Source organism: Quercus suber, unplaced genomic scaffold (assembly GCF_002906115.3).
Source record: "Quercus suber isolate HL8 unplaced genomic scaffold, Cork oak 2.0 scaffold_115, whole genome shotgun sequence".
Taxonomy (NCBI): Eukaryota; Viridiplantae; Streptophyta; class Magnoliopsida; order Fagales; family Fagaceae; genus Quercus; species Quercus suber.
In genome coordinates, this window is record NW_027069580.1 from 1,325,470 (window position 1) to 1,340,788 (window position 15,319).

Here is a 15,319-nt window from a genome sequence, read left to right on the forward strand (position 1 = left end):
CGCCGAGATCACGCCGTCCTCCTCTGGGTCAGATCATCATCTCCGATCTCGTCGTCGTCTCGATCGCGCCGCCCTCTCGATCTCGTCGTCCTCCTCTGATTTTTTTTTTTTTTTTCCGTTGCGGTGGTGTGTATGGTGGATTGTCCGTGGGTTTTGTGTTGTTGTTGTTGTTTTTTTTTTTTTATGAACTGATTGTTGTTGTTGTTGTTGTTGTTGTGGTTGTTGTGTTGTTGTTCTGGAATTTGCTGCTGCTGCTGCTGTTGTTGTTGTTGCCGGAATTTGTTGCCGAAAATTGTGAAAAAATGGTAGGAAAATAGCATTTTCCTAATAGAACCAAACACATAAAAATATTTTCCACAACAATTTTCATAATACAACCAAACACTCGAAAATATTTTCCTTTTTCGGAAAATAGCATTTCCAGAAAATAAGTATTTTCCAGAAAATATTTTACGGCAACCAAACGGACCCTTAATATCACCATTCTTCTATCTCTTTATTTTCCTTTATTTTTGGCTTTACTAATTCTCATTTTCTTCCTGTAAATTTGCAATTTTCTCACATTTAATGCATAGTTTTCCATCACAAAAAATGTTATCTCTCTCTCAATTATTTTTTCATGTTTTGGTTGATTTTTTTCTTACTTCTCTATTTTAGGTTGATTAATTTTTGTGTTCATTAGAAATCTACTTAGGTTGATGTGATTTAGTTTTGTGTTTTTAAGTTATTATTATTTTTTTCTTTAATCTCATAGATGTTATTCTACTGCATTATAATGATTTTATTTATTTTTTAGAATACTAAGTATTTTTAACTCACACTCCTTGTGGAGAAGGTTTTTTAAAGAAACTTACAGCGGTGTATATCCAAAATGGTCTAACTCTTAGATACACAGCACAGACTTTAAACCTCTTAAACTCAAACTCATATTCTTATAAAGATAGTGTATAAGAATATAATATTATTCTATTAATGTTATTTTATTAAGTGCCTGTTTGTTTGCACTTTCCTCTGGCAAAAAGCACTTTTTGAAACCCAAAAAATAATATTTGCGTTTGGTAAGGTTTTAAACGCAATTTTTTCTAAAAAGTTGCATTTTGAAATGTGGAGGCCTTACGCGTTTTGGCACGACAGCTTTGAGCTGCAATTGCAAAACGTACAAACGCGTTTTCACAAAACAAAAATATTACCGTTGGTGGGTTTCTCTTTTTCCTAAATTGCTCAATGGTTTTTTCTGCTCCTCTATGCTATTGTGTTATGGTATCTTGTCTTCTACAAAGACCACAAAAAAATAGCGTCTAGCCCATGTTCAATTCAATAACAAATTTCCAAATCCAAACACACAAAAAATCTATAACAAATTCCCAAATCAGCTAAGGAAAAAAAAATTAAAAATAAATCCCTTGCAAATTAGGATTCCTCAAAATGCAAAACAAAAAAACATCGGAATATAAAGAAATCTTCCCTTATGCAGTATCTCCCTTTCGTTTGCTTTGCTTTGATCCAATCTTCAATTAATGACCGGCGACCATCTCTCTCTCTCATTGTTGTTCCTTATTTTCTTTGGGTTTGCCGAGATCTCTCTATTTTTCATTTTGATCTTTCTCACTCTCTCCCCTTTGATGAAGTAATAGTTTAGAGGTGTTGAAACTTTTTTGACCGAAAGGTGTTGAAACTTGAAAGAAGACAAAGTGAAGAAGTGTGTGGAGGAAAATAGAGATAAGGGAGAAATAAAGGAGACAAATGGTGAAGAAAATGTGGCTGAGAAGAAAAAGGAAAAAAAGAAAAAGAAAAAAGGTGTTGTGTTGGTTTTGGTTATACGTGTGGTGTGAGGCAAGGGCATGAACAAATATATATATATATATATATATTTTTAAAGTAAGCCTATGAAAAAAAATTATATTAGAGTAATGTTATCTTTAAAATATTTTTACAACAAATTTTAGTTAACAATATTTTTATAACAAATTTTAGTTAACAATAAATTATTATTATTATTATTATTATTATTATTAATAAGTAGTTTTTTTTTTTTTTTTTGAGTAAGTATTATTAAGTAGTTGATTTAAATATGAAATAAACTCCCTTATATATACATTGTCATTTTTAGTAATTTACAATTTAAACAGTCACTTTTATAAGTGCTAGCCAAATATTCAATTTTTTCAAAAAGCACTTTTTATCAGTTTTTACCAAACACTCAGTTTTAAAAAAAATCAATTTTATACCACACATTTTGAAACCCCCACTTTTTCAAAAAGTCAATTTCAAAAAGTTGAACCAAACTCACCCTAAGCTACATTAATGGCCATGTTGTGCTTTTTGTCCTCTCTCCTTTTTATTTTTAGAACCATAGCATTATTTATTCGAATTGGACTTCTTGTTTTCTTTCTTCATTTTTCCCCTCTATTTACCGTTCCTTTTCAATGTCCTTCCATGTCCCCTTAAAGTTTCTCTTACCAAATAAATCAACTTGAAAGAGTAAAACCATTGCAAAATTCAATGTTATGCCAGGGAGGTTTAGATGATAGTTACTTCGAGGGAATTTTAAGAGGCGGTTTGTGTTCATCTCCCATAATTGTTGCAGAACGTGGCATTGTTCCACTTTCAACCAGTATCATATATTTAGAAGTGGGTTGAACTCAATTTCATGGAGAGGATTGGGTGGAATTGCGCAAGAAATGAAAAGAGATTTGAGGGGAATTAAGGCATTTAATTGTAAGGATAGCACAAAACGTGGTAGATTTTCCTATTGTGCAGAATAAATAAAAAATTCCCATTAATTCCAGCACTCTTTAACATTAGTTATTTATCTTACACATGGTAGATTTTCCTATTGTGCACAATAAAGAAGTGTATAATGTTTTGACAAGACTGGTATAAGACTGATTGACATATGAAATATTGAAAAGAACTTCGGTAATTTCCATCACTATATATCTACAATGTTGCACGATCAACGTTTCAACCCAGATTGAATCAGATGGTTGCACCACAACAGGCCATGACCTAGTTTCTCCTAATGACTGGAAGCAACAGCATAAAATTTCCCTTTTGTTTTTTTATGGCTGGTAAAGTTTGGAGATTGATGGAAATTAATATCAATAGATTCAATACCCAATCTTAGTGAAGGTCCAAGTAAAGTAAGTAAAACATTACTTGTAGTGCAAGTATTCAAGCTTTAGATTAGTCTATGGTTAATTTAGGATTTAACATATTATAAAAACCTTTTAACAGGTTAACGTTCATTCTAAAATGTAGATCTCAATAGTAAATATATAGCCATCAAAAGTTTTCTCTTGTAAATATCATAATGGACAACGTAAATTTCTTATGTTCTTTATTTATCATCTTTAATTTCTCCTTTGTATTTTCCTATACACTTTCTCATGGTATCAAAATTATGTCTTGCTATTTACTAATATGATATAAGAGTTATGTTTTATCTTTTCTAATATAGTATTAGAGCAAAACTTTTGTGGCCTCTATTAATTCATATCTTAATCACAAAATCCCATCCAACTTCCTTCTCTCATCACAATTTTTAGTCATTTTGTAGACTTATCCTTATCAATGGCAGCGTTATTTCTCTCATTATTGCTGTCGGCCACTCTATAGGCTCATTCTAATTAATTCCTTATCTTTTTTTTTTTTTTTCGGTAAACAAAAATGGGAACTACCTCATATGCGTCTTTCTCAAATTTGATATTTTCTTACAAGATTATCTTAATGATTTTCTTTCCAGTCACCCCTCTGTTTCATGTTTAGGTTGCATTACTCAAATTGTGCCTCTAATTAGTAACCATTATTTGCTTTCTCTTTGGTCACACATCTCTATCATTTTTAATTAGAGTTTTTTCAAATGACACCTTTGATTGGTAGCTTCCACTAGTATGATAAGTATGTACACCTCATTCATCATGTGCATCCAGCAGCTTGTTGTCTATGCCATTTAATTTGGTTTTTCTTGGTTCACTCCACATCTAATTTGGTCACAATTTCTTTCAAGGTCTCACTCTCTTTCCAAACTCAGGTTGTGTTCAAGTTTCCACCTTGAGTTTGAGGAGATGTTAGAGATATCAAGGCCTAATCCTAGTTAAGGCTTAAGTCTGTTATATAATTCTAGCATATGTTCATTGTATCTAATAGTGTAAGTAAAGTAATCCCAATCCTACTTGTATTGCAAGTATTACAATCCTAGTTTAGTCTATGAGTAGCTAGTCTAGAATTTAGCCTACAATATACATAGATCTCACTAGTAAAAATGTAACTGTCAATGATGTTGATGTGTGCTTCTACATTCTCATTCCCACTATCATCTTTATTTATTTGTATTTTCCCCCCCCATTTTTTCATCTTTAGAGAGCATATCATTTAACTCTCTCAATAAAACCCGAGGCAAATTAACTACTATAGCTAAATTTTTTAAGTAGTTCCAAAAAGTTTTCCTTTTATTAAAATTTGGAGAAGCATAAATGGCAATAAGTAGAAAAGAAAGAGATGGGGTCAGTACCTTAACGAGCGCATGTATACTGTACTCACTATTAGTGAGAATCTCCACCTTGAGATTGATACTCTCATTCATAAGCATCCATATGCCTCCTGAAAAACCAGTTAGGTCCACCCCTCAAGAATAGGTGTACAGAAGGGTGTTAATAACAGCCTACGCCCATTTTTCAACAATACAAGGCTCCACGATGATCAAAATTTGTGGATGATGCCTACGATGCAGTTTGTAAGCATGACTCTGAAAAGCTACATTACCAGCACCATGGTAATTCCATGCTATCATCTTCATGGAGGAAGAGTTAGGGTTTAGGTAGTCATTGAGGACCCCTTAGGTCCTCGGAGTCCTCACTATGGACTGAGTAGTGCATTGATGTCTAGCTGTCGTTGTCTTTTCCCTGTACATGGGCTCTAGCTCTCTTAGCCTTGCCCAATGCGTGACAGACACGATAAATGGTAGGCTTGGGCTGGAGTACATGATGATGTGTAGTTTTGGTTCATCCTCCCTTATCACGATTTTGATTTTGCTTAAGTCGAGAAAGCGTAAAAATGGCTTCGGGTAGACGTTTTGATGATTCCACACTAGTCGAACTCTCCTGGGCATTCCGTTACCTGACTAATTGTGCAACTGAGTGCCCTACTGGGGCTTGGTAGGGGTGCATAGAATGCCGAACTCGGACATAACTTCTGGTCAGTTGTCGATGTTAGAAATACTGAATGTAATAGTATTGTATTTCTTGATTAAAGAATATACATAGATGCCTTTATATAGGAGGCATATGTGTGCAGTATAAGTAAAGTGTAGTACAAGATGTGTGCTATACAATTAATCTAACTAGGCCTAAAGCCCACTATATTATACACATTAATAGCCCCTCTCAAACTTAAGGTGGATGTGAGACCAGCTTGAGATTGTCAACCAAATCACGAAGGCATCCCTTAGGATGTGACTTGGTGAAGATATCAGCAAGTTGATCTTTGAAGGAGATTGAGAAGAGCTTGAGAGCACCATGGACAAGATGATAACGGATAAAATGACAATCAATCTCGATGTATTTAGTCTGTTCATGGAAGACATCATTATGAGCAATATGAATGGCACTCTGGTTGTCACAATAAAGAGGAGTAGTAGAGGATGTGGACACACCTAAATCCTTAAGAAGTCATTGTAGCCAAAAGAGCTCAGATATGGTATCAGCAAGGGCACGATATTCTGTTTTAGTATTAGAGCGGGCCATAAAAGTGTGTTTCTTACTTCGCCAAGAAATCAAAGAAAAACCAAGAAGAAAGCAATAACCTGTAGTGGACCTGTGATCAGTGAGATCTCCTGCCCAATCAGCATCAGAGAATGTGTGGAGTATAAAAGGAGACTGAGTTGAGTAGAAAAGGCCATGGAAGAGAGTGCCTTTCAAGTATAGAAGAATGCGCAGAACAGTAGCATAATGAGTCGATCGTGGAGCAGAAAAATACTGGCTCACCTAATGAACAGCATAGGAAATGTCTGGGTGAGTAATTGTAAGATAAATTAGGCTGCCAACCAATCGTTTGTAAAGAGAGGGATTAGACAATGGTTTTCCCCCCAAGGGTGTCAGATGCGCATTAAGTTCAACTGGAGTGTCAACAGTCTTGTTGTCAGTGAGTCCAGCTCTAGATAAGAGGTCAGAAGCATACTTGGCTTGAATAATATAAAGACCATCTGTGGAACGAGTGATTTCAAGACCCAAGAAATAGCTGAGATGTCCTAGATCTTTCATCTCAAACTGCTGACTGAGAAAATTCTTGAGTTCTTGAATGCCACTGAGGTCATCACCAGTTATGATCATATCATACATATATAGGAGAAGCAAAATGGTGCCTTTATCATTACAACGAAGAAGTAAGGCAGAATCATAAGGACTGGTTGTGTAACCTAAGCAAAAGATGGTGGAGTTGAACTTGGCAAACCAAGCTCGTGGAGCTTGTTTAAGGCCATAAAGTGCACGTCGAAGGCGACAAACTTTGTTTGACTCAACAAGAAGACCAGAAGGAGGTTGTATATAGACTTCTTCACTCAGATCCCCATTAAAAGTCCTATTTACTAGTAGCGGCAACATCTAAGAGGGCACGAACAGATGAGATACGAGCAACTAGAGCATATGTCTCTTCATAATCAATCTCATACTCCTTTGTAAAATCTTTTGCAACAAGACGAGCCTTGTAGCACTCAATGGACCCATCAGAGCGAGTCTTGATCTTATAGATCCACTTAAAACCAACCATAGACTGTCCAGGAGGGAGAGTAGCCAGATCCCAAGTATGGTTTTTGGTTAATGCATCAAGTTCCTCTTTCATTGCAATTTGCCATAAAGGGTCAGTGGAGGCCTCACGATAGGTTTGAAGCTCGTGGAGTGTAGTAAAGGTAGTGTAACAATGATAGTCAAGTAAATGTATAGGAATGGATCTTACCCGGGTTGAGTGGCGAGGTGGAATATCTTGTGGAGGATCTTTAGGTGGAGCAGGAGTAGGGGATCCAGGCTCAAGGTGGGGTAACTCATCATCAACCTGTTCATTTTCAACTTGTCTAGGAGATGCATCAAAAATATCTGGACGATGGATAGAGATTTCCAAAGGAGGATCAAGAGTATTTGTAGAAGGAACATGAGACTCATTTGGAAATATTTCTAAAATAGAGGAGATAGTCAAAGAAGAACGAAAGTGAGAGAGTTCAACAAACAAGCGGTGTTCCTAAAAGACAACATTACGGGAAACACGAAGACGATGAGTGACAGGATCATAACACTGATACCTCTTTTGAGTTTTGCCATAGCCAAGAAAACAACAAAGTCTAGATCGAGACTTAAGTTTGTTGTGCTCATGAGGTTGAAAAGGAACGAAACAAGCAGATCCAAAGGAGCGAAGGTAATGATAGTCAGGGGGTGACCCAAAAAGGCGCTCATACGGAGCCTAAAAGGGGCCCAGGGGATGATAGCGCTTGGAATACAATTAATAGCATGAACAACATGAAGATCAGTTTCACCCCAAAATGGGGCAAGAACTTTGGTAGAAAGAAGAAGAGCACGAACAATGTCAAGAATATGACAAAACTTTCTTTCGGCTCGACCATTTTGCTGAGAGGTACCTGGACAAGTTCGATGATGTACAGTGCCATAAGAATGTACAGAGTTTGAAAAACATATTTAGTATATTCAAGAGAATTATCAGATCGAAAAGTTTTGATACGTTTGGAGAATTGTGTTTCAACCATTTTTGCAAAGTTACTGTATATTGGCAAGATTTCAGAATGAGATTTCATAGGAAAGATCCAACTATAACAAGAATAATCATCAATAAAAAAAAACAAAATATTTAGATCCACCAATACTAGTAACAGGAGAAGGTCCCTAAACATCAGAATGAATTAACTCAAAAATACTATTAGAAATAGATTTACTGTTATTGAAAGGTAAAGCTGACTGTTTTCCTAACTAGCATGAAGTACAATCAAAATTGTCTTTGGACACAGAACCCAACAAACCCTTAGAAGCTAACTATTGTACCCGAGAAGAGGGTGCATGACCGAGACGGGAATGCCACAGTCCGAGAGAAGGTAAGGAAGAAACTGCAGCAGCAGTAGCAACAACAGAAACAGGAGAAACAGGTGGAAGATGAAGATTGTCCACGGAAAACATACGCTCAACTCTAGGACTGGTCCCAAGCTCTTGCCCCGTCCTCGGATCCTGCACAATACACCCAGAATAGTAAAAAAATAAGGTGATATCTTAGTTCAGCTAATTGTCCCACAGGGCACAAATTATAGGATAGGTTAGGTACATGGAAGACACCAGAAACAGAGAGGTTAGAGGTTGAAACAAAACCTAGACTATTCCCATGCATGGTGGAACCATCAGCTATATGAATATTAAGAAGATGTGGTGCAGGGTCAAGTTTAGAGAATAAGGACGAGTGAGGTGTCATGTGATTGCAATAGGCAGAATCAAAAAGCCAAGTTTGAGACTTACCGGGTAGAACTGAAAGAGCAGTGGAAAGAGTTGCATTACCAGCCATATGAACAGCCTAAGCTATGATATCCTATAGTTTAGTGGAGGAGAGGTTGATAGTGAATCCAGAAGACTGGGACTCAGCTGAAATGGAAGGCATTGGCAGAGTAGGCTTAGTATTAGCAACAGTAACAGTAGATTTGTTGCGACAGTAACAAGTCTTAATGGTGTGGCCAGGACACTTGCAATAGTTGCAAAACTTTTTGTTGGTCTGCTTACGACGATTACTAGAGCCAAAGGAATCACCTGATTGCTGAAGATGCTCTATGGGGGGAGCAGAAGGAGTAATAGCCAAAACATTGAGCTTATTCTGGGCTTGAAGGGTTGCAAGACGAGCTTCTTCTCAAACCAACTCATTTACAACAGTATCAAGAGAAGGGGGAGGACTGCGATTAAGTAACTAACCTCAAATGGGCTCATAGTCCTTGTGAAGTGACATCAGGAATTCATAGAGACGAAATTCATCTCTAACTGTAGCATATTGCTGAACACCCTTTGAGTATGCCCAAGTTGGATCAGAAAGGTCAACTTGGTCCCAAATGAAGCAAAGTTGATCATAGTAGTCATTCATGGATTGCCTTGGTTCTTGCCTGAGTTGATGCAATTCAACCACTAACTGATATTTCATGGATTCGTGAGTAGTGGAGTATCTTTCAGCTAAGATATCCCATGCTGATTTTGCATCATCAAAGCTACCCAACAGATTGGAGATAGAAGGAATGGAAATGTTTCAAATCTATGTGAGGATCATGTGGTTGTGACTATCCCATTCAATCATGCGATTAAGGAAGGCAGCATCTTCTTCACTTGCCCCCTTGACAGGAATAGTGATTGTACCAATACAATAATGCCAGAGCATGTGACCTTTAAGAAAACTGCGCATAGCTTGAGACAAAGATAAGTAATTCTTATTCCCCTCCAATATAGTATTGATGGGGCGAGGAAGAAAAATATCATTTTTATTCATTTAGACACGCAATATGCAAAAACAGACTGCAAAAAATGAAATTTACGTGAAAAATTGGGTAAGGAGAACCTAGACGGAAAAAGTCAAATAGGAGAAAAGTCAACGGTCAAAGTCAACGGCCCAGTCAAAGTCAATAGTAAAAGTCAACGTGGTCAACGGTCAAAGGATATGACGTAATCGTTGCTGAATACTGACGTAAGCAAGCTGACATGTTGCTGACGCAAGCAATGATGACGTCACTAGGCTAACGTGGCGTAACTGAAGACGTTAGCAGACTGAGTTCTGGCGCATGGAAGCACGTGGAGGTGCGTGAAAAGTATGGTAGCGCGTGGAGGCATGTGCCAGTAACGCCGAGAATTCTAGTGGCACGTGGAAGGTTCGATGAAGAGGATATTTCACAGAAAGGCAGATCGAAGAGATTACTTTCCAATGGTACAATCTGTGGTCTAATCGAAGAAGCGGAAGCGGTGGTGGTGGCAAGGCAGTGTTCTTTGATGTACTAAAGTCGCGGTGGAGGCAGTGGTGCTGCTCACAACAACGACTGTAGATGACACCCAAGAAGACAAAACTGCTTAAGAGCGGCACACCAAAGTATTAGGACAATAGCTTTGATATTATGTTAGAAATACTGAATGTAATAGTATTGTATTTCTTGATTAAAGAATATATATATATATATATATGTCTTTATATAGGAGGCATATGTGTGCAGTACAAGTAAAGTGTAGTACAAGATGTGTAGTACAAGATGTGTGCTATACAAGTAATCTAACTAGGCCTAAAGTCCACTATATTATACACGTTAACAGTCGAGGTTCGTTTTGAGGTGATGGTTCGAGGTGAAGTGGCAGACTAGGTGTCTGTGTCACCTGGTTCCATGCCATCATTGCCCATAGGTGTACCGGGATGCAAACATAACTCACTATTTCCTTGTTGGAGTTTTTTAAGGAGAGGCAGCTCCAAATCTGTTCGAGGTTTCCCATCCCTAGAGCTTGGTCATTGGGAGTTGGGGATTGTGTGTGCATAGAGTGGCGGGATGGGTGGCTCGGGCTTCCTAAAGGAGGTGGTGTGAATTGTAGGTCTGGGTCGATCGGGGTGGGGGTTGTGGATTGTTGGTCTAACGAAGGTGCCATGGTTAGTAGTTAGTGTGCTCTATTTTGGCGCGATGAGAACAAAGTCGGCTTTATACAACAATTCACTTGGTGGGTGAGTATGTGGACTTACCTAAGGAGGTCTAGGATAGCTGTTCGTGTGGTGGGATTGCATGCAAGCCATGCTTTTCTCATGTAGCAGCTATAATTCACAATTTTCACCATGCAATGCCACATCGACGCTGTGAAATCTAGCTGGGGTCATCGAGTCGTCTTTCTAAATTTGTAACACCGAGTCGTCTTGTTGATTTTGCAACACTTGGAAGTTAAAGGATGAAGGTTGGACACGTTGGGAATTTGGTGGACGAGGGTCGTATGATCTCATCATTAGCCATAGAGGCGTTTCCTTATTGGTCCCACTTGGTTGAGGTCGACGAGTCTGCACTGTTTTCCATGGGATGTGAGAATGGTCATTCTTAGCCATCCCATTATCCAACATAGAGTGACTGCATGAGTCGACGTGTTCGTGGCTCCTTCTCTAGCTTTGGAGCAATGCACATCCTTGTGCCCTACTTTCCCACAACGGTAATAGAGCTCCAGAACGTTCTCATAAACAATATCTTGCCAAAAGGAACCAATTTTGACACGTTTAGGTAAGGGGTTGGCCATATTAATTTGAACACACGAGCAAACCTCCCCTGAATGGCGGAACTAGTCACCGTATCTAACGTAAACGGATCCATACCGCGGTACGATGTTTGTAACTTTGGCTACATTAGGGTGAAAATCTGCCGCCCATGCCTGAACATAGAGGTATTGTTCTCCAGGGGGCGGAGCCACGTTGCCCCTTGGGGGGGCCGTGGCCCTTGCACCAAAAAAAAATTTTTTTTTTTTTTTTTTTTTTTTGTCTTTTTGAATTTGGCTTTATCTTATCTGTTGGTGTTGGTCAGTGTGTTGGTGTTGGTGTTGGTGAAATATTGATTGTCTTTTAGTGTAATGTGTATTGTGATTGTGAAATTTTTTGATTGGCAGACTATTGTGATTGGGGCATCAGGCATGTGCTTGTCTGTTGAGTGGAAGGGGATAGATGGGCTGATGGGCTGGGGCCGGATAAACAATAATTAAAGTAGTGTAATGTGTTACACATTACACTGCTTTAATTATTGTGCTGCACATAAAATATGTAATGTCCGGCTCTTCTAGTGTAATATGCATAAGGGGCTAAACAATATAACAAATTAAAGCAATTTAATTAATAACAGACAAATTAAAGCAATATAGTTTATTGTTACGCTAAATAAAAATAATTAAAGCTGTATAAGTAAATTAACTAATACATTATTGTGGGGTCAGAAAATCAGGCAGCCTTGGCCCATTCCAAGCCAGGCCCAGGGGCCCACGCCGAGGATGCATGAGGGGTCCGAGGATGAAAGCGCGAGGACCGGCCTCCGAGGAACATATCCGAGGATGGCTCCGTCCTCGGGCATCCGAGACCTCGGAAGAACACGAGCACCACCCCACCAAAGAGGGGTCTTCTTGAATATCCGAGAAGGAGAGGGTCCAGTGCCACGCATCGGCGACGGGAGCACGGCGAAGGAGCAGGCCTTAGGCGAGCTGTCACCTCTGCATTGAATGCCCTCAACTAACGTCCTGGCCGCATTAATGAGGACAGGACTCCTGAACAGTGCTGCCTTGGGTGCTGCAACCCACTGGAAGAATGGGGATGCGGCTGATGGGACAGGCTCTCAAGTGATGGCCTGACTGATCAACAAATGGAGGGTTAGGATCAGTTTAGAGAGGTATATAACGTAAGGAGCCTCTCTTGAAAGGGGGACGGGAGATCGGCATTAAGAAGTTCTGTAGTAACCTGTGCTCTCTGAACCTTTGTAATCAATCTTAAAAGAAGTAATAAGAACATCAAGCTTCGGAAGACCAGTCCAAGGAACATCATTGTGCATCCCAATCCATGTTTAAGTTGATAAATTCACATGCAACCATGCAGGGCAGTTGTACCCCTTACTAGGGCCTAGTTCTTGAGCCCACTCTCTATAAATTCATTGAAGGGCAAGCTGGATCTGGGCCTACTCTCTCAACTTGAAGAAGAGCCCAAATCTGGTCCCTACAATTATAAAAGACAAATAAATTAAATTATGTTAAGCTAAATAACAATTAATAATTTTATAATTAATGAAACAACAATAGAACAAATTATAATTTATAAAAGAAAAACAAATTAATGAAACAAATAAACAATAATAATTAATAATTTTATTAATATTTCAAATGAACTTATAGTTTATTGTTTATTCTTTTGCTAGAATTATGGACAAATATTTGATAAGAAAACCACATACCCAAGATTCATCTCTTGTGCAAGATTCATTTCCTATGCAAGATTCATTTCTTGTGCAAGATTCATCTTCATCTTCTAAGCGAATTCGTATTGACTTTAACTTAGAAAGTCTTCCTTCAGATCCTGGGCTATGACAAAAGATATCATCTTATCATCCTAATAATCATGATGAAATAAGAAGATATTATTTAACAAAAGGCCAATGTCAACCACCTGTTCATGATTACCTTATATCATATTTTTCTGGAAAGCCCCATCGATTTAGATCGGATTGGTATGTAAATAAAAAGTGGTTGGAATATAGTATAGACAAAGATGCGGCATTTTGTTTTTATTGCTACCTATTTGGGCAAGATGTTGGTAAGCAAGGAGGAGGAGAGACTTTTGTAACGAAGGGATTCAAACTTTGGAATCAGCTTGTGAAGTTAGATTCCTATCTTGGAGGAGTTAATAGTGCTCATAACCAAGCTGTCAAGAAGAGTGAAGATCTACTGAAGGAAAAGCAACACATTCAAAGTGTTTTTGTTAAGCAATCAAAACAAAATAAAACTGAATATCAGATTCAATTAAATGCAATAGTTGATTGCATAAAATTCCTTTTATTCCAAGGATTAGCTTTTCGTGATCATGATGAATCTCAAGGTTCAAGTGATAAAGGAAACTTCCTTGAGCTTTTACAATTTTTGGGGGATCACAATGAATCTATCAATGAAGTGTTGCAAAAGTCTTGGAAAAATTGCAAGCTTACCCCCTTTGATATTCAAAAAGACATTGTGAATGCAATTGCACGTGAAACATCCAAATTCATCATCAAGGATCTTGACAATGGGTTCTTTACAATATTAGTTGATGAGTCACATGATATCTCAGTGAAAGAACAAATGGCCCTCGTTCTTCGTTATGTGAACAAAGAAGGAATAGAGCGGTTCCTTGGTATTGTACATGTAGCAAGTACCACCACTTTGTCACTCAAACATGCTATTGAATGTTTACTTTGTGAACTTAATTTGAGTTTATCGAACCTACATGGGCAAGGTTATGACGGGGCTAGTAATATGCAAGGTGATATCAATGGACTCAAAACTTTAATTTTGAAAGAGAACAAGTCAGCATTTTATGTCCATTGTTTTGCTCATCAACTTCAATTAACACTTGTTGCTGTTGTTAAAAATCAGATTAACATTGCTGAATTTTTTTATGTGGTTAGTAATTTAGTAATTGTTGTTGGAGGCTCTTGTAAGAGACGAGATGCTCTTCGAGACACATAATTTGTCAAAATTAAAGAAGATTTAGAGAATGCTGTACGCAGAAGTGGGCAAGGTTTGAATCAAGAAACAAATCTTAAACGTCCTGGTGATACACGTTGGGATCATATTATGAGACTATTCTCAACTTGATTTTGATGTTCTCTACTGTTGTTGATGTATTAGAGATTATTGAAGAAGATGGCTTCTCTGACCAAAAAGTTGAATCTCGATCTATTATGATGTCAATTCTCTCTTTTGAATTTGTCTTTGCTCTACACTTGATGAAAAATATTTTAGGGATCGCAAATGAGTTGTCAATAGCATTACACATTTTTTTTTTTTTTTTTTTTTTTTCAAGATATAGTAAATGCTATGGATCTTGTTAAAGTGTCTAAGCAATGATTGCAAGTGATTAGAAATGATGGATGGGCATCTTTATTGGATGAAATATCTTTATTTTGTACCTCACATGATATTCCTATCTTGGACATGGAAGCGATATTTGTAGTTAGTGGGAGGCCACGACGCAACACTCAAAAAAATTCAAATTTATATCATTATTGTGTTGAGCTATTCTACACAGTCGTAGATATGCAACTTCAAGAGCTTAACAATCGCTTTTCTGAGGCGAATACCGATTTGCTACTTTGTATGGCTTGCTTAAATCTAAGTAATTCATTTGTGGCTTTCAATAAGGAAAAGTTGATACGTCTAGCTAAGTTCTATCCCTCTGATTTTCTTGGGACAAATATTTTGGCACTTGACTCTCAACTGCAGAATTACATTTTTGATATGCGTAGCAATGACTTCTTTTTAGAGCTTCAAGGAGTTAGTGAACTTGCTAAAAAGTTAGTGAGCACAAGGAAACACGAGACTTATCCATTAGCCTACTTGCTTGTGAAGCTAGCTTTGACCCTTCCAGTTGTTACTACAACAGTAGAAAGAAGTTTTTCAGCAATGAAATATATAAAGAATGAACTGCGCAATCGAATGAGAGATCAATGGATGAATGATTGCTTGGTTGTGTATATTGAAAAAGATGTAACTTGTAGCATTGATAATGAGACTAGTATGCAACGATTTCAAAATATGAAAACTCGTAGAAGACAATTGTAACT

At 37.7% G+C, this 15,319-nt stretch overlaps 1 protein-coding gene across 1 annotated transcript; it reads left to right on the top strand.

The window, feature by feature from the left end:
* Positions 1–10,934: 10,934 nt before the first annotated feature.
* LOC136068455 (uncharacterized) lies at positions 10,935–14,222 on the top strand. The gene is made up of 2 exons (XM_065775613.1): positions 10,935–11,061; positions 13,309–14,222. Exons 1-2 carry the CDS (start codon positions 10,935–10,937, stop codon positions 14,220–14,222), a joined length of 1,041 nt encoding a protein of 346 aa, XP_065631685.1.
* The last annotated feature ends 1,097 nt before the right edge of the window (positions 14,223–15,319 follow it).

Excerpts from the sequence above, each read along its gene's own strand:
- LOC136068455 (XM_065775613.1), top strand. The coding sequence starts at position 10,935 with ATGAAGGTTGGACACGTTGGGAATTTGGTGGACGAGGGTCGTATGATC. Across the intron at positions 11,062-13,308 it reads TGCACTGTTTTCCATGGGAT|ATGTTGGTAAGCAAGGAGGA; the intron begins GTGAGAATGGTC and ends TATTTGGGCAAG.